General features: G+C 41.5%; 1 protein-coding gene across 2 annotated transcripts in view; it reads right to left on the reverse strand.

The window, feature by feature from the left end:
• Positions 1-282: 282 nt before the first annotated feature.
• The window catches only part of LOC112215361 (receptor activity-modifying protein 3-like), a 33,765-nt gene continuing 6,838 nt past the window's right edge, over positions 283-27,209 (reverse strand). Inside the window, exons 1-4 of one of the 2 annotated variants that reach the window (XM_024374339.2) lie at positions 10,431-10,586; positions 10,185-10,214; positions 9,664-9,826; positions 283-1,652 (exon numbers count right to left, since the gene is read on the reverse strand). In XM_024374339.2, coding sequence (XP_024230107.1) covers positions 1,397-1,652; positions 9,664-9,826; positions 10,185-10,214; position 10,431 — 450 coding nt within the window. In that variant the 5' untranslated portion in view covers positions 10,432-10,586 and the 3' untranslated portion in view covers positions 283-1,396. Of the gene's footprint in view, positions 1,653-9,663; positions 9,827-10,184; positions 10,215-10,430; positions 10,587-27,209 lie in introns of those variants that run through there. The other variant, XM_024374338.2, reaches the window with a different exon arrangement.

The following is a 27,209-nucleotide window of genomic DNA, read 5'->3' on the forward strand; positions in this document are numbered from 1 at the left end:
GGAAAAAGTCAAGGTGTCTGAATACTTTGACGGCACTGTATAGTGTAGTTTTAAGCGTAATTGATCGTGTTTACACTTGAAATGTCAAAACAATATTATTTTTATGACCGCTAGACACCTTTCTAATACATTTTCAGAGTTGCATAGGAGTTTTGCTTCGACCCGGTAAAGACATGTACTACATCTCAAAGATGAATGCAATTTGTAGAAGTAGGAATTGTTTGGAAAGAAAGTGGCAGAACATTTCACCGTGGACATGTTGATTAATAACCAAAGCAGGGACCTATTCTAAGTCATTTAATTAAAACATTAAATAGCAGTACAGTAAATAATCCAATAGCTCCTCAATACCAAAAGTTTACTTCTGGCAAAATGAAATTCTCAAAATGAGATCCTAATCTTGACAGTGATTTACGTTCCTACCTCCCCGGAATGATTAAACAGCAGAATTAAATACAAGTTAGCGTGAGCAGAATTCCTGCTGATGTTACACCAAATAAGCAGTGCAATCAGTGATAACTTCTGCGGTATTGCCACGACAACCCAGACACGAGAAATAATGAAGGTAGATTCAGTGTGTGCTCTCCGGCGCCCCACAAACACTGCAAGAGAACAACTGCTCTATTATAAGGTACACATATAGGGCTTGTTCACACTCAATGGCCAAGTTCACACTCAATTTCCATATATCACGAACATGTATGAACATGAAAATATACTTTTTTTGTTGTCTGAATTTAAGCTTTGGGTTAGGGATGTGGTTAAGTTTTGGGCAAAATTAAATCAGGGATAGGGTAAAATCCCTTTTAATTTTTTTATTTTTTTATCCATCTGTGCAGCTTGACCCGATAGTGACAACTCATAACAGGTGAGGAAGAAACAGTACTGTACAGAAAGCATGGCGGCAATACGGGACCAAAATGTAGTTTCTATACAGTAGACGGCACTGGTACAGAAAAGTACTGTACATATTTAGGTCTCAGCTTGTCCATATTGTCCTATTGAGAAGACATCTTCATGAGAATATATTTAAAAGTTTAACCATGTCTTATAAATTATCATATCGAAGCAGTCCCTGGGCCTCAGTCCCATTTCATACAAAGGATCAACAATCCTAAATGTCTCGTATGTGTCTTGGGTCCTTGGGTACAGTATATCTATCAAAAGGCCTTGGACAGTCCCGAGCTCGGAAAATTGAGTTTGGATGCATCTCCTTCAAAGGCGGTGGCTTCTTTTAATCCCTTCAATCCACCATAATCCTGAAATGACACAATGAACAAACAAAAGTTCCCTCTGTAGGTTCCCTAACCCAATTCCTCATCTAGGGTTCAATAAAGACGTTTATGGGTCTCTGGACATGCTGGACAGTCACATGGGAACCAAACCAACCAAGATCCTAAGCCAGGATGTCACTGCGCTTGCTGCACCACACCACCAGGGCGATCATGGCCAGGGTGAGGAAGACAGGGATGAGGATGAGGATGGTGAGTGTGTCGTCCGGTGGGTCCACCAGGATCACCCTCTCCAGGGTGCAGTTGGAGAAGAAGTGCTTGTGGATCCGGATGATGTAGCTCTCCACCAGTGGGTTGGGCCAGTAGCAGTTGATGCGCTCGGCGTTGGTCTCCGTGCACAGCGAGAAAAGGTGGTACTCACTACAGAGAGCAGAGGAACACAAAGGGTTAAAACAAAATGGGAATACAGGCTTTTGTTCCAGCCTTGCTCTAACAGCCTATGAGCAGCTGATCAGTAGATTCAGGTGTGTTAAGGCAGGGCTGGAACAAAAGCTTGCCCTCCCAGTAGCTCTCCAGGAGGGTGGTTGGCCAATCCCTGGTCCAAAGGGCTAAGAAACACAAACTGTTGAGTCGATCATAGGGCAGAGAAACACAAAGTGATTAGCCAATCAGAAGGCAGGGTGAGGGGAATCTGGGGCCATGGATTAGACTGCAAATCATGTTCTCTGTATCTCAAAATGTATTCTCCATTTCAGGGGATAAGAAGAGCTCAGCTACTTAGGTAGGATGTGTTTCAACTGAGAAATAGGGAGGGTTTATCCCTCAAATTCTTACTCTGCAAAAAAAGTTCTCTCTATAGATAGACGCTAAAGTCCTGCATCTTGTTTCATAATACTCTATCGGAGACTGGTTTGTGGTCTCACGTGATCGTTACATCAATCTGGTCAAGAGTCAAATAGGCTGGTCCCACTTTAAATGAACAACATATAGAGCATTCATAAAGCCTTCATAAGCACTACTTAGATACATGAGACATAGTCCACTACGTCATATACCCATAAGTATGTCCTCCGTTATAGAGTATGACACAAGCCAATAGATGATTTGTGAAGAATCTTTGTAGTGCTTATGAAGCCTTTAAGAATATGTTATAAAGCCCTTGTAACTTTGTTTGTTTTTAAATGGGACAAATGTGTTTATTTCACTGTGGAAAATTATGGAGTAGCCATATGCCTAGGAAACTAATGACTCAGACCCTGTGGCCAGATGTGTGTCCTCCTCATTGTTTACTTAATTAGCTACTAGTTGTACCCAGGCTGCCTCATTAGGGTCAATTTCTGTGTGTCTTACAAAGTGCACTAAAAGCAACCCATTCGAACATAAACATGACACAAATGAGCTGCACTTTCAAGGCTTGGTATAGTACAGGTTTAGGAGTTAATTGGGTGATTCGAGCCGAGATAATAGCCATCTAGGTGACATGGGATCCCGGCCATGATGCTCACCTAGCAAAACAGATCATTTCAGCCCCTTGTTCGATGAAACTAGTCAAGACAAGTGGTTAGTTCTATATTTATCTTCAGTTTCCCCTCCAATGCCTTTCACACTAGCGGTGTGGTTTGACGTCAGCCAATCCCCGTCATTGCTTTCAGACGACCTCCACCTAAGTGCTGCAAATCGAATGAGCCTCGATCAAGCGTATAAATTGTGTCTCCATATGGACATAAGCTACCTGATTGCCGAGATAAGGGAGGCTGCTGTAAAGTCAATGGATTGGTTGTATGGTAACTCTGGAATAGCTTTTTGGCTTGGATATTATTGTAAAAAAAAAACTATGGTAAAACACATTGACCACAGACTGAAAAGTGATGGAATATGTCAAATTAGGATTTATGTTTACCAAGAATTTGAGGCTGTGTTGTCTTTTTATAATTTAAAACCGGCAAAATCTTACCTATCATTAGAAAAACCAATGAATTCTTATAAAAGCTGATATTGACTCTTTCGTAACACTTTTATTTGTATTTATTTTACCTTTATTTAAGTAGACAAGTCAGTTAAAGAACAAATTCTTATTTACAATGACAGCCTACCCCGGCCAAACTCTAACCCGGACGACGCTGGGCCAATTGTGCACCGCCCTATGGTACTCCCAATCACGGCCGGTTGTGATACAGCCTGGAATTGAACCAGGGTCTGTAGTGAAGCCTCTAGCACTGAGATGCAGTGCCTTAGACTGCTGCGCCACTCGGGATCCCGACAAGGGTTACATTTTGAAAGAATGTAGTTTTTCCATCCACAAGGAGCATTCAAGAGGCAACTCATTAAGAAATGGATCGAAATGTACAGGATGGTTACCTGGAGGAAAATGAGGAAGTCTCATGCTTTTTCAATTTCAGTCTATTCCAAGGGAGGGTCATGCGATTTGTAATTGATTACATTTCTATATTTCTCAGAATTTGTTGCTTATTTGGCTATATATATATATATGTGTGCCTGATGCCGCCCCCATCTCTAATTCTCAGCTGAGCGCGTAATATCAAGTGTGCCTGTAGGCTATTTAGTGTGGTCTCAATCAAATGATCCATAGCCTATAGACAATAAGCTAGGAAGTGCATGATCAGAGAAGCACAGCACAAAGTTATATTTCTAAGATAGGCTATACTGTAGTTTAGTCAACTATCTTCTGTTCAGAAACTAAAAAGGTTCTGATTATATAAAGTGATCTATAACAGTATTTCCAGCAGCCCTTTACATTTGGTGTAAGAGAAGAGCTGAGGAGACTGTTATTCAGATTCAGATGTATTTCTCCTGTAAGGAAAGCGAACAAGTTCCATGCTTCCTACTCGCAGTGCCAGAACAAAACCAACCCTCAATGACAACATTACATGTCAAATTCACTGCCAAACATTGCCTGGACAAATATTCTTGAAAAAATTACCTTAAAGCCTTTTGGGTCAGTTTTTAAATTAGCAGTGGCTTTTGAAATGCATCTGAACCATGGAGCACAGTCTCCCTGGCCACATAGAATACTTTCAGGGTGTCACACCGTGATCTGTTTCACCTGTCCTTATGATTGTCTCCACCCCCCTCCAGGTGTCGCCCATCTTCCCCATTGATCCCCTGTGTATTTATACCTGTGTTCTCTGTTTGTCCATTGCCAGTTCATCTTGTTTGTCAAGTCAACCAGCGGTTTTCTCAGCTCCCGCTTTTTCCCAGTCTTGGATTTCTCGCCCCCCTGGTTTTGACCCTTGCCTGTCCTGTCTCTGAGGCCACCTGCCCGACTACTCTGCCCGACTCTGAGCGCGCCTGCCATCCTGTACCTTTACCCCACCTCTGAATTACTGACCTCTGCCTGACCTGACCCTGCCTGCCATCCTGTATCTTTGCCCATTTACTCTGGATTATCGACCCCTACCTGCCTTGACCTGTTGTAGCCTGCCTTGACCTGTTGTTGCCTGCCCTGTTGCTATAATAAACATTGTTACTTTGACAGTCTGCATCTGGGTCTTACCTTGATCCCTGATACAGGGTAAGTAAAAAATATTGGAAAGTGAAAATATTATTTTTAAAATTATTTTTAAAATTATTTATTACAAAAAACACAAGGAAGGGGTAACATTAATGTATTAGAACATGAAGGACAAACAATACAGCATCAAGACACTATCAAACATGTATCAGTTTCCGCAACAGAGCCATCCTTATGTGTGAGGGTGCGTGTGCATGATAGTGATATAAAATATATATCATAGTTTCCTTTTTCATGATCACAATCTTGTGAAACCAGAACCCTCCAAGATCCCCCCACAGTTCCCCAATAGCTGTCCCTCAACCATTCGAGATCCCTCTCACAGTCTCCCCCCGAAGAAAATAAAATAAAAAATACAATTAATTCCATTCCCCACACCCAAGAATGCACCAACAACCAATAGAAAGAACTAAAGAGAAAAAAGGAAAAGACAGAAGAAAACAGCAAACAACAATGCAATTTAAAAAAATATATAATAATACATTTAAAACAAACGACATCAAGGACAACTGAAATCATAACAGCAATGCCTACTTGATATGTTTGTGTGTATGTCTGGCACTATTACATGTATGTGTGTGTGTTCTTGTATGTGATTATTTGAATGAGAGTGTGTGCATATGCATGTGTACAAACACCTGCAAGTGAAGATATTCTTTGCTGAAGCCATATAATATCCTCTTTATAAGGTCTAGAAAGATGCTTCAGAAATCGATGACGTCTTTATGCATGTTCTTCTGTAGAAAGCCTTGATAAAGTGTTTGTTTCAAATGACACCCTGTTTTGAAGTGTTGAGTCCAGCTTGTAAAATACAGAACCAAACATAATTGTCTGATTGTGTAGAGTCAATCAGGTTGTCAGAAGAATCTGTGCTGCTGAAAGATTTATCATAGTCCGCATTTGCCCTTAATTAAATGTCCGCATTTGCCCTTAATTAAATGTCTGCATTTGCCCTTAATTAAATGTCTGCATTTGCCCTTCTTTCTTTTAAACTACATGTTTAGAGAGGGATACTTGATGGAGGAGAGTCTTTATCACTCACATTTTAGATGGATTATTGCAAGATTGTTTTGGATTATGGTTGTTTAGGCCAATGTTTAATCCCAGGAGATCAACCTGGGTTATGGGGGGGAAAAAAACGGTTCTCTTCAAGTGATACATTTAATTTATTTCCAACTCCTCTCCCCATCTGTCCTCTCTGACTGGTTCTGTACTGACTTCATTAAATGTTTTACTAAATCACACAGACAGTAAATTCTCATTGTGTTTGCAAATGGCTGCCAGGATGCCATTTAAGGCCACTCTAACATGCACTGATGACCTTGGAGCATCTGTTAGTTGGAAGACAGACCAGGCCTGCTGATGATAATGTCCCTGTGTTAATATTCATTAAGAAGGGATGGCACCGTACCTGGCAATGGCATTCAGTCTCTGTGAGTGTTCTGCAGTTGGTCCTGGCCTGCTCAGCTGTCCCATTTGCTTGAATGTGTACCCGTGGTTCAGATTTGCTCATTTGAATCAATATAGCTGGCCATACATTTTAGAGAGCGTTCACTCTAACATGTACCGACACCTCACTGACATGGCCACATGCTTTGTTTCTCTCAGCGCGGAAGCACTGGCGTTTAGTCATGGATGCCAAAGAATGCCAAGCTTTCCCTTCAATTTGCAAGATGCTGAATGTATCTCACCGGAGAAAGCATCCAAGCAAGCGAAACAGCTCCCCTCTGTCTCTGTATGTGTAGGCCATATATCTGATACTGTCTGGTCAAAAAGAGTATAACATTGTTGCCACCTGTAGCATTGAATGCAATGGAAACCAGTGAGAATTTGGCCTCACTTGATTAAAAAAAAGTATAAAATAATAGCCAATTAGCATTGAGCTCAACTGTGAACGGTCCTGTCTCACCAAAAAATAGTGTCAAGGGAATTGGCTTCAATCACATCGAGAGCCAAAAGTCATTGACAGAAACAACTGAAATGGTTGCCTCTCATTGTGTTGTTGTCCTCCGGTGACTAGCTAGCTAAAATGGGCCCTTTCCTAAATTACCCATGGATGGAGATAGGGATTTGGACTTGTGGTTTTACTTAATTCTCAGTACTGGCCAATGATTAACGGTGATTCTGATCCAACCATGAATTCATACATTGTACCCCTGGCCTGAGAGGAAGGAAGTTCAAATGTAGCTAGATGTAGAAGGCTAATGCTAACTAGCTCGGTCATTGTTGCCCATGAAAGCAAGTTAGGCTAGCAAGCAAGCATTTTAGCCAGGTAGCCTAGGACAACAAAAAATAAAAACGTGTACTGTATGACAGTCATAGACCGTTTCGTCAACATGAGAGGATGGCATTGGATTTCTCTACAAGTAGCGTAAGTCAACATGTTTTTTCTACTTGCATGAATGCACACGCACGCTCACACACTCACAGAAATCAGAACCATGGACAGCCACATCATATTTAGCTTACGTTGATTGGATAATTAAAAATATATTTTTTAGTTTTCACCGTATTAGACTGAGCATAGGTGATGTTGAGATGGTGCTGGAATAGTGGAGGCAGCTCCTGTTTTCTTTGAGACTTGAGGTAACTCTCCGTGGTGCTAAATCAATAGTTGTTTAGTAGTCCGACAATGGCGGAAACATTAACTTGCGTGACAATGCTGTAGCTCATGCAACTGTTATATGCAATATGCTTTGTGGACTTCACCGACAGGTTGCTCTCCGGTTTTGTAATGAAACAAAGGTGAGGTTTAAGTTATTCTACCACTGTGTCTTCTCATTGTCTCAGCCTTAGGCCTACATATCAAGGTTGCAAGGCATATTAATTAACAGGTTATAGAGCAAACAATGCAAATATCACAACATAGGTTGTAATATGTCTCTTTTTTTTGGGGGGTGGGGGTGGCTTGGCTTCACCAGTGATTTATTAAAAAGATAAAAAATAAATGTTTTACCCACGCACCACTACTGCACGGAACATAAACGAGGACCACTGTTTACATCAATCCAGAATCACAGATTATTGTGAAATACACACATATCGTATTGGAAATTCGTGAAAAGGCAAAATATATATTTTTTGTTTTCAGTGAATTTTAATCACAGATAAAGATAGGTGGACGAGGATGAATAGGTGGATGGGCATATAACATCTAGCAACCCAAAGATTGCATGTTCAAATCTCATCACTGATGACTTTAGCATTTTAGCTAATTAGCAACTTTGCAACTACTTCCTACTTTTTAGCTACTTTGTAACTACTTAGCATGTTAGCTAACCCTTCCCCTAACCCTAAACTTAACCCTTTACCTCCTTAGCTAGCATGTTAGCTAACCCTAACTTTAACCCCTAAACCTAACCTTAACCCCTAACTTGATAGTGTGTTGGTTTACATAAAGGTCCTTCACTTTCTCTCTTTTTCAATGTCTGTGTCTCTCTCACTCTCTTTCATCAGAGTGCCACAGGCTCCCTGGAGATATACATATCTCATGAATAACACATGAACAAATACTGTAAACATCATTCTCAAATGCTCCTCATGAAAAAGAATATATATGTATGGTAATGGCTGTCTCACGGAGAGAGAAATGTCTTGACAATATAAAGCTACTGGACAATATTATAAGAGGTATTGTACTAGGTACAATATACGTGTATTCTTCCGAGAATTCCTTATCTAAAGCTTCAAGTGTATCATGTTGTATTCTTCACAGATAAAGCACAGTGTAAACTTAGCATCAAATAAAGCTTGTGCCCTGTTGATATAAACAGATTGGAACTTTCAATGGCTGGTTATTACAAAAGGCCTTATGGTTCAACTTCTGTCGAAACCCTGTCTGTGGAAGATGGGGTTTACATGTATGTTTTCCTTAGATCCAATATTTGTAAATGTCTTGTCTGACTACAACATGGAATGTTGATCTCCCGATCGGGACTCCCCACGGAGAAGTAATAGAGAAAGTGAATTTCCCCAGAAACCATGTGTGAGGTGCCCACAAAGCTACTCGCAATGTTTTGATGGGCTAAAGAACAATGTCCATGACCACATTGATTCTAGAAACGGAGCAGGCTTTGCTGACACTAGGGGAAAGAGGGAAGGGTTCTTAGAAATGTCCGTTTCATCCCTATTACATTCTGTCATTCATGCTGAATTCTATTGAGGCTTAATCGAATCAAATAGGGGAAAAATCCATGTCAGGCTTCTGAATCCCCAGCACAATTATTTACAAAACACTGACATTTACATAGGGACATTTTTCTAGTGTTGATTTGCCTGTGTATGTGTGTTTGCATGTGTGAACGGTTGAAGGGTGTTAGAGAACCATGCTGGGTCAGCCAGCAGGTGCAGGTGCCGCTCATTGGCCAGGGGGGAATTAACACTGAGCAGGTCCAGCCAGGCAAATGGCCCCCTGGATCTACTGTGCCAACAGGCATCTGGATTCCAATCGCCTGTTCACACACAAACAGCCAGATAGTGGGTTCAGAATATTGGCACGTTTTATTACATTTTTTACTAGACTACCTACACTGCAATACAGTATTCCTTGATTCCTCCTACTGTGTGTCTTAATTGTTCTATTTAAAAAAATACTTTTAGCAATTTATGTTCTGAACTTCCCCAAAATGTTGTACAACAATGTTAGTGCATTTCATCATTTGAATGGAAATGTGTTTTATTTTGGCTTCAAGTTCCAAATCTTAGACTGGATCCAAAAGCTAAAAGTTTACCAACTGGTGTAGTGGGATTACACAGGTTTTGCTTGCCGGAAGTAATCCTACCTTTGCATTCTGACATGGATTAATATAACAGTTATACTGAGTGCCCTTTAAGAACTGGGGCAGTGCATTGATAGACGGACTCTTTGGCTGGTTCTGATAACACTGAAAGGGCTTTTACCTGATGAAGTGTGTTAAGTTGCACCAGTTCTGGGGATCCACGTGGTCCATCTTTCGCTTGAATTCCTCCCCACACACCTCCATCTCCCACAGTAGCTGGGTCTCGTTGCACAGAGCCACACTAGGCCTTCGTGGTATAGACTCAACATTGATATTCTCTGTGGCTGCAAGACATAAAAAGGTCAAAATTAGAAGAAAAAAACACCACCTTTAATGTTCCACAGTAGTATTAGGGCTGCCTTAATTAGGGAATGCAACAGGAAAAAGTACTACAACTGAAAATGGGGTGTTTCTTAATGGGAGCCTAATGAACATACTGTAACTGAATCTATTGTTATTACAAATAGTGGCTATAACTTCTGGCACAGGGTAAGTCAGAAGTAAGGAATTTACATTTGACCAATTTTGCCTATTATTATTGGCACAAGTTTAAAAATGTCATTGTAAAAAGTAGAGCATTTGTAAGCCATGCTGCGCAGTGTTTCATGTCTTCAGAAGGAGATGTAAGCTAAACTTCCTTACCTGACGATCCTCTTGTCATCCAAGAGTTCACTGTCAAAGACAAAATCACACAGAAACATGAAACAGAGTTACTATGATAATTAGAATAACAGTCATTAAGGAGTTTTCTGGTACAAATGCCTAGCTGTCAGATGTTGTTACTGCTGGGTTATTAAAATGTTGAAGCTGAGGAGAAGGGCAATAGCTAGTACTCTTTTCACATTATCGTGTCGACTTGAACCAAACCGTGCTGGCAAAGATATTTACTTTTACATTGTCCTCTTCAGCAGGATTCCAGCAACTAACGTGGATGCGTAACCAAGGACAGCTCAGTGCAGTTCGGTTTGCTCTGCTTGGTTTCGGCTCAGTATTGTGAAAAGCTCTTAACTTAACTATATATACAGTACCAGTCAAAAGTTTGGACACACCTACTCATTCAATGGTTTTTCTTTATTTTTACTATTTTATACATTGTAGAATAATAGTGAAAACATCAAAACTATGAAATAGCACATATGGAATCATATAGTAACCAAAAAAGTGTTACACAAATCTAAATGCAGTTTAGGTCGGAAGTTTACATACACTTCAACAATGTAGAAAATAGTACAAATAAAAGAGAACCCCTTGAATGAGTAGGTGTGTCCAAACTTTTGACTTGTACCGTGTGTGTGTGTGTGTGTGTGTTGAAGTAGGAAGTTTACATACACTTAAGTTGGAGTCATTAAAGCTCGTTTCAACCTCTCCACAAATTTCTTGTTAACAAACTATAGTTTTGGCAAGTCAGTTAGGACATCTCCTTTGTGCATGACACAAGTAATTTTTCCAACAATTGTTTACAGACAGATTTTTTCCCCTTATAATTCACTGTATCACAATTCCAGTGGGTCAGAAGTTTACATACACTAAGATGACTGTGCCGTTAAACAGCTTGGAAAATTCCAGAAAATGATGTCATAGCTTTAGAAGCTTCCGGCTAATTGACATCATTTGAGTCTATTGGAGGTGTACCTGTGGATGTATTTCAAGGCCTACCTTCAAACTCAGTGCCTCTTTGCTTGACATCATGGGAAAATCAAAAGAAATCAGCCAAGACCTCAGAAAAAAAATTGTAGACCTCCGTAAAGTCTGGTTCATTCTTGGGAGCAATTTCCAAATGCCTGAAGGAACCACGTTCACTATGCCCTAGGACCATGCCCCAGGACTACCTGACATGATGACTCCTTGCTGTCCCCAGTCCACCTGACCGTGCTGCTGCTCCAGTTTCAACTGTTCTGCCTTATTATTATACGACCATGCTGGTCATTTATGAACATTTGAACATCTTGGCCATGTTCTGTTATAATCTCCACCCGGCACAGCCAGAAGAGGACTGGCCACCCCACATAGCCTGGTTCCTCTCTAGGTTTCTTCCTAGGTTTTGGCCTTTCTAGGGAGTTTTTCCTAGCCACCGTGCTTCTACACCTGCATTGCTTGCTGTTTGGGGTTTTAGGCTGGGTTTCTGTACAGCACTTTGAGATATCAGCTGATGTACGAAGGGCTATATAAATACATTTGATTTTATTTTGATCGGTACAAACAATAATAAGCAAGTATAAACACCATGGGACCATACAGCCATCATACCGCTCAGGAAGGAGACATGTTCTGTCTCCTAGAGATGAACGTACTTTGGTGCGAAAATTGCAAATCAATCCCAGAACAACAGCAAAGGACCTTGTGAAGATGCTGGAGGAAATGGGTACAAAAGTATCTATATCCACAGTAAAACGAGTCCTATATCGACATAACCTGAAAGGTCGCTCAGCAAGGAAGAAACCACTGCTCCAAAATCGCCATAAAAAAGCCAGACTATGGTTTGCAACTGCAGATGGGGACAAAGATCATACTTTTTGGAGAAATGTCCTCTGGTCTGATGAAACAAAAATAGAACTCTTTGGCCATAATGACCATCGTTATGTTTGGAGGAAAAATGGGGATGCAAGCTGAAGAACACCATCCCAACCGTGAAGGACGGGAGTGGCAGCATCATGTTGTGGGGGTGATTTGCTGCAGGAGGGACTGGTGCACTTCACAAAATGGCAGGAAAATTATGTGGATATATTGAAGCAACATCTCAAGACATGAGTCAGGAAGTTAAAGCTTGGTCGCAAATTGGTCTTCCAAATGGACAATGTACCCAAGCATACTTCCAAAGTTGTGTCAAAATGGCTTAAGGACAACAAAGTCAAGGTATTGGAGTGGCCATCACAAAGCCCTGACCTCAATCCTATAGAACATTTGTGGGCAGAACTGATAAAGTGTGTGCGAGCAAGGAGGCCTACAAACCTGACTCAGTTACACCAGCTCTGTCAGGAGGAATGGACCAAAATTCACCCAACTTATTGTGGGAAGCTTGTGGAAGGCTACCCAAAACATTTGACCCAAGTTAACATTTTTAAAGGCAATACTACCAAATACTGATTGAGTGTATGTACACTTCTGACCCACTGGGAATGTGATGGAATAAATAAAAGCTGAAATAAGTCATTCTCTCTACTATTATTCTGACATTTCACATTCATAAAATCAAGTGCTGATCCTAACTGACCTAAGGCATGAATTTTTACTAGGATTAAATGTCAGGAATTGTGAAAAACTTAGTTTAAATGTAGTTGGCTAAGGTGTATGTAAACTTCTGACTTCAACTGTATGTCTTGATGATCTTTTCTAGAGATTTAAGAGAGGTCAGAGCGACAGGTCTGTAATCATTTGATGCAGATGGATGAGAGGTTTTTGGGACAGGTACAACAGCAGATTTTTTCCATGAAGATGGAATTTCCGATGCACCCAGGGACCGCTGAAAGAGAGAGCAGAAGACACCTCTCAGCTGAGTGGAACAGTGTTACAAAACACGACCACTTATGTTATCAGTCCCCGGGCTCTTTCGTGCTCCTTTGCTTTTGAACACTCGTTGTACGACTTCCTCATCGATGACACGCGCGCTCTTGGTTCCCATGACATCCTCTTCCAGATGATCCAGGGCAGCGGGGGCGACCCCTGTTTCAAAGCGGGCGAAGAACTTGTTTAGTTCATTGGCTATAGAGAGGCACACCCTCTCATCAAGGCAGGGATCAATACATTGCCTCTTTTTTGAATGGGGAGTTTGACATATTCTTAATGCTCTATCAGGCTGACTGAGTCTTCCTGTAATATTATCTGTTGCACCTTATCCTTTTACTGGAATCTCAACATTTTAATCTATTTCTTCACCTCTCTCTGTACCTCTTTTATTTCGAGTGGATTCCCGGAGGCAAACACTTGTTTCTTCTTGTTAAGCACCACTTTCAATTCTTTGGTCACCCATGGTTTGTTGTTAGGAAATATCTTTCATGTTTTTTTTGGAGATCAACAAATCAACACAGAATTCAATATAGCCAGGTATTACATTAGTCAACTCGTTCAAGTCAGCTGATGATTCTTCAAATACACTCCAGGTGGTACAATCAAAGCATCCCTGCAATTGATCAATACTGTCATTGTCCCACACCTGTATTTGTTTTTCCACCACCTTCTCCCTTTTGATTAACTGTCTATAAGTTGGTTGTAGAAGACTAGTATTATGATCTGATCCAGCCAGTGGAGGTCTGGCCAAGGATGAATACGCTTTCGGGACCGAGCCGTAACACAAGTCAATGATCTTATGTTTTCCTTGTTAGACAGGTCACATACTGTAAGTCCTCAAATTGCGCTTAAGAGTACAGCCATTGAAATCCTCCATGATGAATTTGGGCGCATCGGGGAAAATCACATCAAGCTCTTGAGTGAGGTTAAGAATTGAGTGAGGTTAAAAATGATGTCAGCTGCATTGACATTGTTTGCTCTTGGATGGATATAAACAACTGTCAGAAAAAGCATGGTTCACGGGGAGGTAGAAGGGGTGTTAGTGACGCTTATAGTAGCTCTGTATCAGGAGTGCAGAGTGTTTTCCTGACAATCGTAGTTTTACACCATCTATCATTTATCAGAACACAGACTCTGCCTCCGTGCTCCTTACCAATAGCTTCACTGTCTCTGTCCATACGAGTGAAGGTGAATACGTTAGGGTTGACTTCAGAGTCGGGCACCGCCTCCGACAGCCAAGTTTCAGAAAAGGCCATTACACAGGCCTCCCTGTATTCATATAGATACTGTGAGTTTGCCCACAATTCGTCAATTTTCCCCTTAAGTGATTGGACATTGGAGAGCAGGATAGTTGGAAGCGGAATCTTTGTTTTGTTCCTTCTCAACCTCTGCCGCACCTCGCCTTTCCTGCCCCTCTTCCTCTTCCTACTTAATAGTCCTTCACCCAGGTTGTTTTGTCTCACGATCTCTGCAGGTATGTCCCCTTTGATCTGTTCTCCCCAATGTGAGCTATTATATTGTAAGAGTTTCTGCTGTTGCGGATGTGTTGTGCCGGCGACTTTCTCATAGATTCGCATCCTGTTTCAGGTACCAGCAAAGGGAATTCAAGTAGGAGAATAATCCACTGTACACACTTCATGTCGCTCTACCGTCGCCTAATCGGTAATCCGATGCAACATAAAACATTATTAAACTACTAAAAGCAAAGCAACAAAAACGGACGAGTTTAAACAGAGAACAAGGAACAAACAAACGCTGCAGGGCACCATTGGACAGGACAGGATAGGATAAGAGGTGGAACTTTTCTCTGAGCTTTTAGTGCAGTGTTTCTCAAACCTCTCCTTGGGGAGCCCCAGATGTTTCACAATTCTGTTGTAACCCTGAACTAGCCCACATGATTTAACTAGACAAGGGTTTGATGTTTAGCTGACAAGTTTAATTAGGTGACAAAGTGGAAATCCACAACCCTCTGCACCATCAGACAACATACTCCAGAAGCACCTTCTGGTTGTGGGGAGATGGTACTTGTAGAACTCAGGAAGACATAGCGTTACCCTTAGCCATCCTCTACACTAGCTCTGGGAATAGATCAAATACATGTGGCGGGAATCCCTGAGGAGAGGTTTGAGAAATGCTGCTTTCTACCACGGCACAGCACAGAGAGACAGAGAGGGAGGCAAGTCGATATGGCGCAGCGTGAAACCCCCAGTCCGACTCCATGCAGTGTCTGTTGTTTGGCGCTGGTGCTGGCACTGCCAAGTGTGGGACACACATAATCAATCTTCCATCCTCCGCCCTGACCCAGCTGCTTGTTTGCTTCAATAAGCCTGTGTAGCAATCCTGTTAAGTGGGACAGCTGTCCAAAATTGAAGCACCACTGAAGGACCTACTAGAGAGTACACACGTAAACACACACACACTCACACTCTCGACTCATTCGTTTAATTTTCACCTCAGTCTTTCCTTGTCTCACTCTCCCACCATTATCTCCCTATTATAATTACAATACCTTCATGATACCAGGCAGTAAAATGTTTGTCCTTGTTTTTTTCCAGTCTTAAGCCCCAATTCAAACAATCACAGATAATGATAAACCTCACTGCAGGTTCACTTAGAATATCTATGTTGTACCAGAGCTGCTAAGCACATTAAAACAGATATCTTCGTAGACTTTGTCATTGTTCTATATTGAATCGTAACCTCAACTGTCCTTAAGAAACAGTCTAAGTATTCTGAGTGAACACACAGTTTAGATTTTTCCTTCATATGGGATTACAGAAACCATCCTGTTCAGTTCAGTCTCAACCAGGGGATAACTGTTGTTGAGCAGCCAAGTTAAATTTAGCAATTTCTTCCTGCAGGATATGTGTTCAAAGCATAGAGGTCTGTGATTGCTAAGCCTGATAACTTCAAACAGTAGCAGGGCATGACGCGAATACAGGGTTGCGTCACATTTGTTTTTAATGCCAAACCTTCAATGTTACCCCCCCCTCCATCCCTTCCCCTTCCCCTGACAAACCTTTAATACTATTTGCATTCCCAGCCTGGCGTCAACGTCATGCTAAATATACTTTAGGTATTTCTGAGCACCTCCAAGACGCATCATGGTCTAATCCGCAACAATCTAGAAATCCAAAGGCTGCATTTTCGTGTCGCATCGGGGACAACTGTAGCATTTTAGCTTACCTTCCCTAACTATTATTCTAAACATTATCCAATTCACCTAACCTGCTCCATAAAGTCATCTAACCATTTGTCGTTTAAGATCTTCTAACATTTGTCGTTAGTTTCCCTAACCGCCACTGTAAATTATCCCCTTAATTCTCCTGCAAGAGTCAACCTGGTCTGAGATAAATACATGCACTACTATACGTCCGCCAAGAAGGCCTCCAAAACGTATGAAAAATTATTTCATCCAATTCGTATGCTATTGTACAACCAGGTAAGGCGTATCATATACTTTTCTCTCTGCTACCGCACGGCAAGTTGTACCGATGGACCAAGTCTGGAACCAACAGGACCCTGAACAGCTTCTACCCCCAAGCCATAAGACAGTTAAATAGCTACCCCGACTAACTATTTAGCAATCTGCATTGACCGTTTTTGCACTCATTACATACGCTGCTGCTACTGTTTATTATACCTAGTTAGAGTGCCTTTAGAAAGTATTCATACCCCTTGACTTATTCCACATTTTGTTGTTACAGCCTGAATTCAAAATGGATTAAATAGAGTTTTTTTCTCACCCATCTATGCACAATACCTCATAATGATAAGGTGAAAACATGTTTAAAGAAAATGTTGGGCATTTATTGAAAATTAAGTACAGAAATATAAGTATTCACAACCCTGAGTCAGTCATTTGTAGAAGCACCTTTGGCAGTGATTACAGTATTGGGTCTTTCTTGGTAAGTCTAAGAGCTTCCACACTTGGATTGTGCAACATTTGCCCATTATACATTATACTTATCAAAATTCTTCAAGATCTGTCAAATTGGTTGTTGAGCATGGCTAGACAAACATTTTCAAGTCTTGCCATAGATTTTCAAGTAGATTTAAGTCAAAACTGTAACTCGGCCACTCAGGAATATTCACTGTCTTCTTGGTAAGCAACACCAGTGTAGATTTAGCCTTGTGTTTTAGGTTATTATCATTCTGAAAGGTGAATTAATCTCCCGGTGTCTGGTGGAAAGCTGAACCCTGTTATCCTCTAGGATTTAGCCTGTGCTTCGCTCCATCCAGTTTCATTTTTATGCTGAAAAACTCCCCAGTCCTTAACAATTATAAGCAGACCCATAACATGATGCAGCTACCAGTGTGCTTGAAAATATGAAGAGTGATACTCAGCAATGTGTTGTATTGAATTTGCCCCAAACATAACACTTTGTATTCAGAACAAAAAGGGAATTGCTTTGCCACATTTTTTTGCAGTATTACTTTAGTGCCTTATTAATGCAAACCGGATGCATGTTTTTAAAATATTTTATTCTGTACAGGTTTCCTTCTTTTCACTCTGTCAATTAGGTTAGTATTGGAGTATCTGCAATGTTGTTGATCCATCCTCAGTTTTCTCCTATCACAGCCATTAAACTCTGTAACTGTTTTAAAGTCACCATTGACCTCGTGGTGAAATCACTGAGTGGTTTCCTTCTTCTCTGAAAAATTAGTTAGAAAGGACGCCTGTATCTTTGTAGTGGCTGGGTGTATTGATACACCATTCAAAGTGTAGGTAATAACTTCACCATGCTCAAAGGGATATTCAATGTATGCTTTTTTTTTACCCATCTACCAACAGGTGCAAGGCATTGGAAAACCTCCATGGTCTTTGTTGAATCTGTGTTAGAAATTCAGTGCTTGACTGAGGGACCTTACAGATAATTGTATGTGTGTGGTACAGAGATGAGGTAGTCATTCAAAAATCATACTAAACACTTATTAATGTGACTTGTTAAGCAAATCTTTACTCCTGAACTTATTTAGGCTTGCCATAACAAAGGGGTTGAATACTTATTGACAAGACATTTCAGATTTAAATGTTTAATTCATTTGCAAACATTTCAAAATCATAATTCCACTTTGACATTATGGGATATTGTGTGCAGGCCAGTGATAAAAAAATCTAAATTGGATCCATTTTAAATTCAAGCTGTAACACAACAAAATGTGGAAGAAGTCAAGGGGTGTGAATACTTTCTGAAGGCACTGCATACAGTATGTACATATCTACAGTACCTCAATTACCTTGTACCCCTGCACATCAACTCGGTACTGGTACACAGTGTATATAGCCAAGTTATCATTACTCATTGTGCATTTATTAGTTATTTATTACTACTTTATTATCATTACATGTTATTACTTTTCTATTATTTCTCTATTTTCTTTCTTTCTGCATTGTTGGAAAGGACCTGTAAGTAAGCATTTAACTGTCAGTTTATGAAGTTTGTCACAAATAACATTTGATTAAACATTTTATTTGATACTATATGTCCTCTAATTCGTATGATATTGTACGACCACTATTCCATTCATAATGCAGCCTAACGTAACGGAACGGAACATATCATACTAATGGAGAGTATTGATTTACGTACAGAATAATACAAATTGCCCATGAGACCAGGTTGGCATCTAAAGACAAAAGGGCACTCGGCATCCCTTACACAGTGCATCCCTTACACAGTGCATCCCTTACACAGTGCATCCCTTACACAGTGCATCCCTTACACAGTGCATCCCTTACACAGTGCATCCCTTACACAGTGCATCCCTTACACAGTGCATCCCCCACCATTGTATAGGTGGCTCACGGCCCTCTTTCCCCCTACCTGAAAGAGTTTCAATTGACAGATTTGGTTTCCAATTGGTCTGGAAATTGCTTTGGGGGCCTTTGCACCTCACCTGAAATGTCTGGGAGGGAAACACGAATGACACTCAATGTCATGGAAACCACTGTATCCCTAAAGTTTGGGAAAGCGAGACCCTTCCGAATTGATGTGCTATTTCACTCTTTCTCTCCTGTGTCACACTACAGTGATGGTTTTGCAAACATACGCCAGGACCAAAATACAATCCAACAGTCGATCCAGTACGAGGTAGCTCTGAGTACATATCATGTAAAGGAAGTCTCTCTGATAAACCTACATTGCCACACTGAATCGTTGACAGCTGTTCTTGTGGAAAGTAGAAAAACAGTCTTATGGTGCCACTTTAAACCAACAAGTCTTTATAGAGCATTCATAAGCACTTTATGACCATTAAATAGATGTTTCACATTAGGACAAGTCATACTACATAAAGGGTGATATATAAGGTCCTTACATCTAGTGTTTTCCAAATGTGGCATAACCCTTTTGCTACTTTGGCTGCCTTCATCTTTACTGTAGCCTTGTATCCTCTCACTTGGCAATAGGATGACATGGTTTATGAGAAGTAGCAACTAGAAAGCTGAAGTCTCACACTAAATAATAGGTGTCTCTTGATATTCATGGTTTACATTTCCACAGCAGTCACAGTGCCAAATACATCCATTAATTAATGGAGAAATTCAGCTTTTATACGCCTCCAGCTAGCAAGCCTTGTCTGTCTCTCTTCCACACTACAAGGATATCAGAAAGCTGAGAAATTAATTTGCATCCTGTCTCGAAAGAAAATAAACATTATTCTAGGGCAGGAAAAACTAAAATAGATATGGGCTATAAAAGAAGAGGCTGTTTTCAAATTGTAGAAACAGTATCGTAATTAGTTTCTTCCTAGCAACCACATAATCCATTTACAGTACCAGCAGTCTAAGAGAAGCCATAGAAGCCACACCTCCAAGACCTAAAACATGCCAGGTTCAGATAATACAAATAGAATACAGCATAACGCCAAGTGCAGGGCCATCAAGCATAACACTTCCCATTAGGTTTCATCTTCATGGGGACATTGTTGAGACTCCGAAGTCTTGTCAACACCTCCCCACACCTCACCCCTCCATGTGCCTAATATAGTCCCGTGGTTGAAACACTTAAGACCTTGAAGGTAGAGAATGTTGACTAAAGCAGGAAATACAAAGGCTTCACCTTGTCGCATTGCCATGTTCCTGAATTGCAAATTTGTCTGGCATATACATATTCATATTCTTTACACAGATATCCACTTAAAGCTGAGTGTACGAATGTGATGAAGTGGGGTGAAAAATGTAGCTACTGCAAAAATTGAGTACGTACTGTAGTGGGGCTTAGGCAGGCTAACTGTTTGAGCTCACGATCATCTTTATGTGAAGTAATATGATGTAATGGGTCTGTGTTCGGAAAATGGGAGGCAAGGAAAGAACAGATACTGTAGATTCTAGCACATTCACGTTGACTGACAAACCAGAAGGGTTCCCATTAGAAATACCTCATAATATTTGCCTGCCCTGTTACTACTAATACACTATACATCTAGAAAAACAGTAATGGGCACATTACAGATGGAGGAGGGGGTTGTGACATGACGTCATTATGGTATGTTTGTCTCCATCCTTATTGATTAGCTTCCTTGTTAAAAGCCGAGGAACGTTAAATTGGAGACATTTCTCAGAGACCATGACCAGGCTTAATTAAAAGTGCTAATTTCTCAAATGTGATAGTTCTAATCTCCCAGCCATTTCCTTGAGGCTGCTTGAGGTTAACACAGGGCCAGACCCCGAATGTAATCAGAAAAGTACCAGTCTGTACTCTGCCATCTACTGTATCTGTACGGGTCAAAACGTCATTCTTCGCTGGGCCCTGGAGTCGAGGACACTTACTCACCCTGCCAAGTACAGCTCTGGCTGTTTAAAAAAAAAGGACAACACCACTGCTGCCCCTTCCCTTGGCTGTATGGCTGTTTGTCTGCAGAGAGGAAGGCTCTTTGGCTCCATCTCAACTCACTGTATGCTTCTGTTGGTGCTTAACGACATCACTGCTAATGTTGACCTATCGCTTTTTTATTACTCTGAAGTTGAGCTGGAGAATTGTGCATTTGTTTTTGCTCAAGCTCTGCGGCTGAACAACAAATCTAAAGATCAATGAATACAAACTGTCTACTGGGATACATGGGGAGATGTCATAGAGAGAGAGAGAGAGAGAGAGAGAGAGAGAGAGAGAGAGACATATACTGTAGACCTATTTTCTTAAGATAGATGTGGGTGTATAGTAGGACTACATGGTTATAATCTTCTCTCTTTAACAATCCTTCACAATGAATACACGAGGCCAGTAGAATGAGCTCATTGAAGTCCATTTCAAACGGGAGCCTTTATTTAAACAGAGATCATATTAGAATACAGGTGGTCCGGGTATATAATAATGAAAGGGTACGTCTAGCAATTTATTTTAGTTGATAATATTGACATTGCGGCCCTCAAAGCCTTCATCCAAAGCATAGAAGCCATTACTGCAGGAAAAACTGAAGTAGTCTGATCTCAACATTGCTATTGTCCAAATATCTGTCATTAACTGTGATTTTATAAATTGACTCTCACCACAAGGGCAGAAATAAGCATGTTCCACTTGTCACAGCGACAATTGGAGGATGTAAGTGTGATACTAACAACTGGCCAAGGTTCCCCAAGGTTCTTCTACTATCTATTTGAAGCTTGTCTGTCACTTCTTAAAGTACAAACCGCTTCCTGCTAAGGCTGTACTCTAAAGGTTAAAAAGGCAGTCATCTAGTGCTGGCCATGTTGGGATAGATAGAGAAACTCTATATTGCTGTGTTTAACCAGGCAGCCCAATTCTGATCTTTTGATGAATTATTGTCTAAAGATCTGATCTAATTGGTCAAAATACCAGTTAGTGGCAAAAAGTCTGAATTGGGCTGCTTGTGTAAATGCACCCTTTGTGGACCAGGATTGGAATCTCTTGCAATCCATATATCAATCATTACTGAGAATGAGGGGGGATCTGATGGGGGAAAAAACAAATAGCACTAGCTTGCGTTTGGCATATCTGATACCAATCAGATTTTTCCAGAATATGTAAGCAAGTTCCAATTTTCTTCTCATGTGGTTCTCCATCCTGAAGTGTTTTTTTTTGTGTGTGGCTATTTTAGAGGCTATATCAGTGTGGTCAAGCAAATCTGATAAGAGTCACGTGTAAAACTGCGTGTGGACAGTGGCTGCGTTTACACAGGCAGCCCAATTCTGATATTTTCGCCCAATATTGCAATACATTTGATTTCTGTTATGTACTTAGCTTTCTGTTGCCTTACTAAGCTGAATACTTTGGATAAAAGTGTCTGCTAGTGTCATACAATATTATTATCATCATCATCATGAGGTTGATACATTTTTGAAGTCGAAAATTTTTTAAGTGGAAATTACAAACTTCAGAAGTGTCACGCCCTGGTCAAAGTATTTTGTGTTTATCTTTATGTATTTGGTCAGGCCAGGGTGTGGCATGGGGTTTTTGTAATTGTGGTGTGTTTGTCTTGGGGTTTTGGTGGTGGTATTGGGATTGTAGCTTAGTGGGTTGTCTAGCAAGGTCTATGGCTGTCTGGAATGGTTCTCAATCAGAGGCAGGTGCTTATCGTTGTCTCTGATTGGGAACCATATTTAGGCAGCCATATTCTTTGAGTTTGTCGTGGGTGATTGTCCTTAGTGTCTTACTTGTACTCTCTGTTAGTTTGCACTAGTTAGGCTGTTTTCGGTTTTCATTACGTTTATTGTTTTGTAGTGTTTAGTGTTTAGTCGTGTTTAGTGTTTAGTCGTGTTTACGTTTTGTTTAATAAATATGGATCGCAATCGACACGCTGCAGTTTGGTCCGACTCTCCTTCATCACCACTAGAAAACCGTTACAAGAAGCCTTTTATAAAACTCAAATACACTACAGATATCCTGCAGCAAGGTGATCAAATTAAGATCCTACATCTGTATGTAGACACTGGTATTGTGACACTGGTATTGTGACACTGGTATTGTGCTGGAGATAATGAAAATGAGATTGAAAAGTGGTGGAGTTGCCCTTTAAGTACTTTTCTGTGTCTAAAGTCACGTACTTTAAAAAGCAATACATTTTCATTGCCACGGTATTGTGTATAGAGCCCTAATGGGGGAGTATTAAAAAAAGGAATAAGCTACCAGAGTGGTGTAGCAATGTTACCAGGCCTGTCTTAGTTATTGCACTTGGGGGAATGAGGGCTGGATCCCGTCAAGAGAACGTTGAAATGCTAAGATGTTTTTTTTAAATTGCGGGTTATTTGCCACATAACTAGATTAGAACAAACTGGTCTCTGTTACAACCAGGTAAAGATGCTTTTCCCATGGTGAGATCAAGACATCATGGCAAAATACATATGATGTTTTATCCTTATACAAGCAGTATATAACCTGACCTTAAAAGACATCATAAAGACATGCAACCAGTTTTGCCCACTGATTAGATACAAAACCCATTGCTGCAAAATATTATATAACTAATTAAAGACAAACAGTAAAGAAAAATCTCCAACAGGCAATGTGATCATCATCTTCTTAGATGATCTTACACCTAAAACAGGATTGGATCAAAGCACTTTGATTATTTTTCTCAGACACAACGAATCCCTTCGACAACATAATTCATATGGGGGAAGACAGGCATCAGCCCAAATAGAAAATGTACCTCTGAGCATGGTGGGCGTGATCTTTGAAGTCAACTCAATCAAATTTACTGAAATGAAACTGGGCAGACGTGACCACATGTAATGACTTAACACCAAATTCCCTTGAAGGCCCCCAGTCATTCGCCTAAAACTCAGTCACCTAAATAATGAACCGAATTACATTTTTTAAATATTATTCTTAATTGCTAACTGCTAATACATACATCCTATTTATCCCAGAAGCTCTGAAATATTTGCCCACCTTGTGCCTGACTTCAGCTTAGATTGGGGGGATGAAACACTAAGTGGACCAATGGACAAAAGCTCAAGATTACATTGATGTTGTGGTGACTTGGCACAACACTCTCAATCCGAGGTCTGAGGGGAAGGTTCCATGTGGGATTGTGACACTGGCCCTGGGGGATTGGACAGAAAAAGGAGGGGAAAAGGCGACTGAGGAAAAGCGGACAAGGCACTCTGCACTTGGCAAACAAAAGCAGGAAGGGGTTGTCATGGGTGGCCAAGATGAAGAGAGACAGAAATAAATGCTGCATAGCCTGAGGAAAGAGAGAACCTGAATTAAATCATGTGAGGGACGGTCACTCCATGGAGGGACTTTCCAAAGAGGCTATAGCATTAACCCATTCCAACGGTTCGGAGAGGAAAGTTACTGTGGGGAGTGTGGACAACGGGATACGTGTAAACAGATGTCTCAATCTAAATCTGACAAAATATTTGAGGTGTTTTTTCTCTATTTTAGCTTAAAAGCATGTTTTTATTCACATAATGATAATTTCCCTCTAACATCTAGTACTTGTCTAGGCTGGAAGTGTTCTGAGAATGTTCCATTTGTCAAAGTTGCTTGAACGTGATGAGGATATTTCTGGAACATGATACTGGACAATCACTGCTGAAGATACAATGGGCATGTGTCATCACTAGGATCAGTCAATATTACCAATGCAGACTGTTAGTTACAGATAACGAATCTTAAGATGACATCATGGTGAATTGGCTGGAGCTGAAGCGTCTGAGCCATGAAATTCCAATACGGGGAAAGAAAAAAAAACAGTGGGGAAAAGTCACTGAGGCATTTCGTTGATTGTCCCTGCTGTTCACAACTTCAAGCCAACTATTTAATTCATGAAAAAAATTAAAGAATATCCTCCAGCCTCTTTCTTCCTTCAGTTCTCTCAAAACACATAAAATTTAGGGCTGATATTTTTACAAACACTGGCATTGCATGGCAGTCTATTAGCACATGATCTTCAGTAAGTTGATTAATACATTTAATACCATTGGCATTCTAGCAGTTGCATTAAATCCAGCAACAAGGGGCTGAAAGAAACTACTAATAATTAAAACAGTTTAGCTTGGCAAGGCTATGGTTTCCTTGAGAACCAGCATCAATTTACACTCATTGGGCAGTTTATTAGGTACGCCACCCCGTTCACAAAACTGGTTAGCTCCTACAGACAGTGAGTCACGTGGCTGTGGCTTGCAATAAAAAGCAGGCGGACAGGCATCTAAAGATTCAGTTACTGTTCGATTGAACGTTAGAATGGGAAAAACGATGGACCTAAGCGACTTTGAGCGTGGTATGATTGTCGGTGCCAGGCGCGCCGGTTCCAGTATCTCAGAAACGGCCGGCCTCTGGGATTTTCATACAGGACATTGTCTAGGGTTTACCGAGAATGGAGCGACAACCAAAAAGCATCACATCAGCGGCAGTTCTGTGGGAAAAAACAGCTCGTTGATGAGAGGTCAAAGGAGAATGGCAAGAATGGTGCAAGCTAACAGGCGGACCACAAACAGCGCAGTACAACAGTGGTGTACAGATCAACATCTCGGAACGCACAACTCTGCGGTTTTGGTCACAGATGGGCTATTGCAGCAGACACCAGGTTCCACTCCTATCAGCTAGAAACAAGAAGCGAGTCCATGGTCCCACCCTGCCTGGAGTCAAAAGTACAGGTTGGTGGCGGTGCTGTAATGGTGTGGGGAATGTTTTCCTGGCACACGTTAGGTCCCTTGATACCAACTGAGCAACATTTCCATTCCCCAGAGAATTCAGGCTGTTCTGGAGGCCAAGGGGATTCGACCCGGTACCTAATAACCATTTTATGAGGTCACATACAACGGTGGCTTTAAAAACAATACCGAACACCCCATACATAAGCGAAGTAATCACTACTTTGTGAGCACAAATCAAAATAATGCAACATCTTACATGACTTACATTGTATTGTTGATATCTATGAGGGAGTAACTTCTGCACAAACCTTGTTCTAAGGGTAGACTCAGCTATATGAAATCATCACACATAACAGGGGGACTTTATAAGGACACAAGGCGAGACCCAAATGCAGACACAGGAGGCAGATAGAGCACCAATATTTATTATAACAAAGGGAGTAGGCAAATGCAGGTCGGGGACAGGCAAGAGTTCATAATTCATAAACCAGGTCAGAGTCCAAACAGTACCAGATGATAGGCAGTCTCAAGTTCAGGCCAGGCAGGTGTCAGAAACCAGATCCAAGTCCAAAACAGTACAAGGGGATAGGCAGGTTGGTAGTCAGAACAGGCAGAGTGGTCAGGCAGGCGGGTTCGGAATCAGGACAGGTCAAAACCAGGAGGACTAGAAACAAACGGAGACTGGGAAAGATAGGCACAAGGAAAAACGTTGGTTGACTTGGCAAACAAGACGAACTGGCACAGAGAGGCAGGAGGGGGTGGCACCTGGAGGGGGTGGAGACAATCACAAGGACAGGTGAACCAGATCAGGGTGTGACAGTACCACCACCCCCCCCACCCCCCCACCCCCCTCTAGGGGCGCCCCGGGGATGTTGGCGGTGGAAGTCGGCGATGAGGGCTAGATCCAGGATATCTCAAGCGGGAACCCAGCACCTCTCCTCCGGGCCGTAACCCTCCCCCCTGCCCCATGGTCGAACACCCAGGATGCATTTTACCGTGTATGCCGGATGGCCATCAATGACACGGGGAGGGGAGGTGGGACAGAAGACAAAGGACTGTGAGACACGGGCTTAATCTTAGACACATGGAAAGTAGGGTGGATACGGAGGGTACGGGGTAAAGTGAGATGGACAGCAGTAGAACTAAGGACTCTAGAGTTAGGAAAAGGACCAATGAAACAGGGGGACAGTTTGCGTGACTCTACCCAAAGAGGCAGGTCCCGTGTGGACAGCCAATGAGGTAGCGGGGAGTCCGGCGGCGGTCCGCTTTCTGACGATACCTATCTTGAGAAGTGCTACCCGAGCTCTTCTCCAGGCATGTCGACAGCGACGGATGAACATCTGGGCCGAGGGTACGTTGACTTCCGGTTCTTGTTCTGGGAAAAGTGGAGGCTGGTACCCCATGGAGCACTCAAAAGGGGAGAGTCCCGTGGCTGAACAGGGAAGGGTGTTCCGGGCATACTCCACCCAGACCAGTTGTCGGCTCCAGGTAGTAGGGTTGGTTGAGGTCAGGCATCTTAGGGTGGTCTCCAGGTTCTGGTTAGCTCGCTTCGACTGGCCGTTAGATTGGGGTTGGAATCCAAATGATAGGCTGGCTGA

This window comes from Oncorhynchus tshawytscha, linkage group LG16, assembly GCF_018296145.1.
Source record: "Oncorhynchus tshawytscha isolate Ot180627B linkage group LG16, Otsh_v2.0, whole genome shotgun sequence".
Classification (NCBI taxonomy): domain Eukaryota; kingdom Metazoa; phylum Chordata; class Actinopteri; order Salmoniformes; family Salmonidae; genus Oncorhynchus; species Oncorhynchus tshawytscha.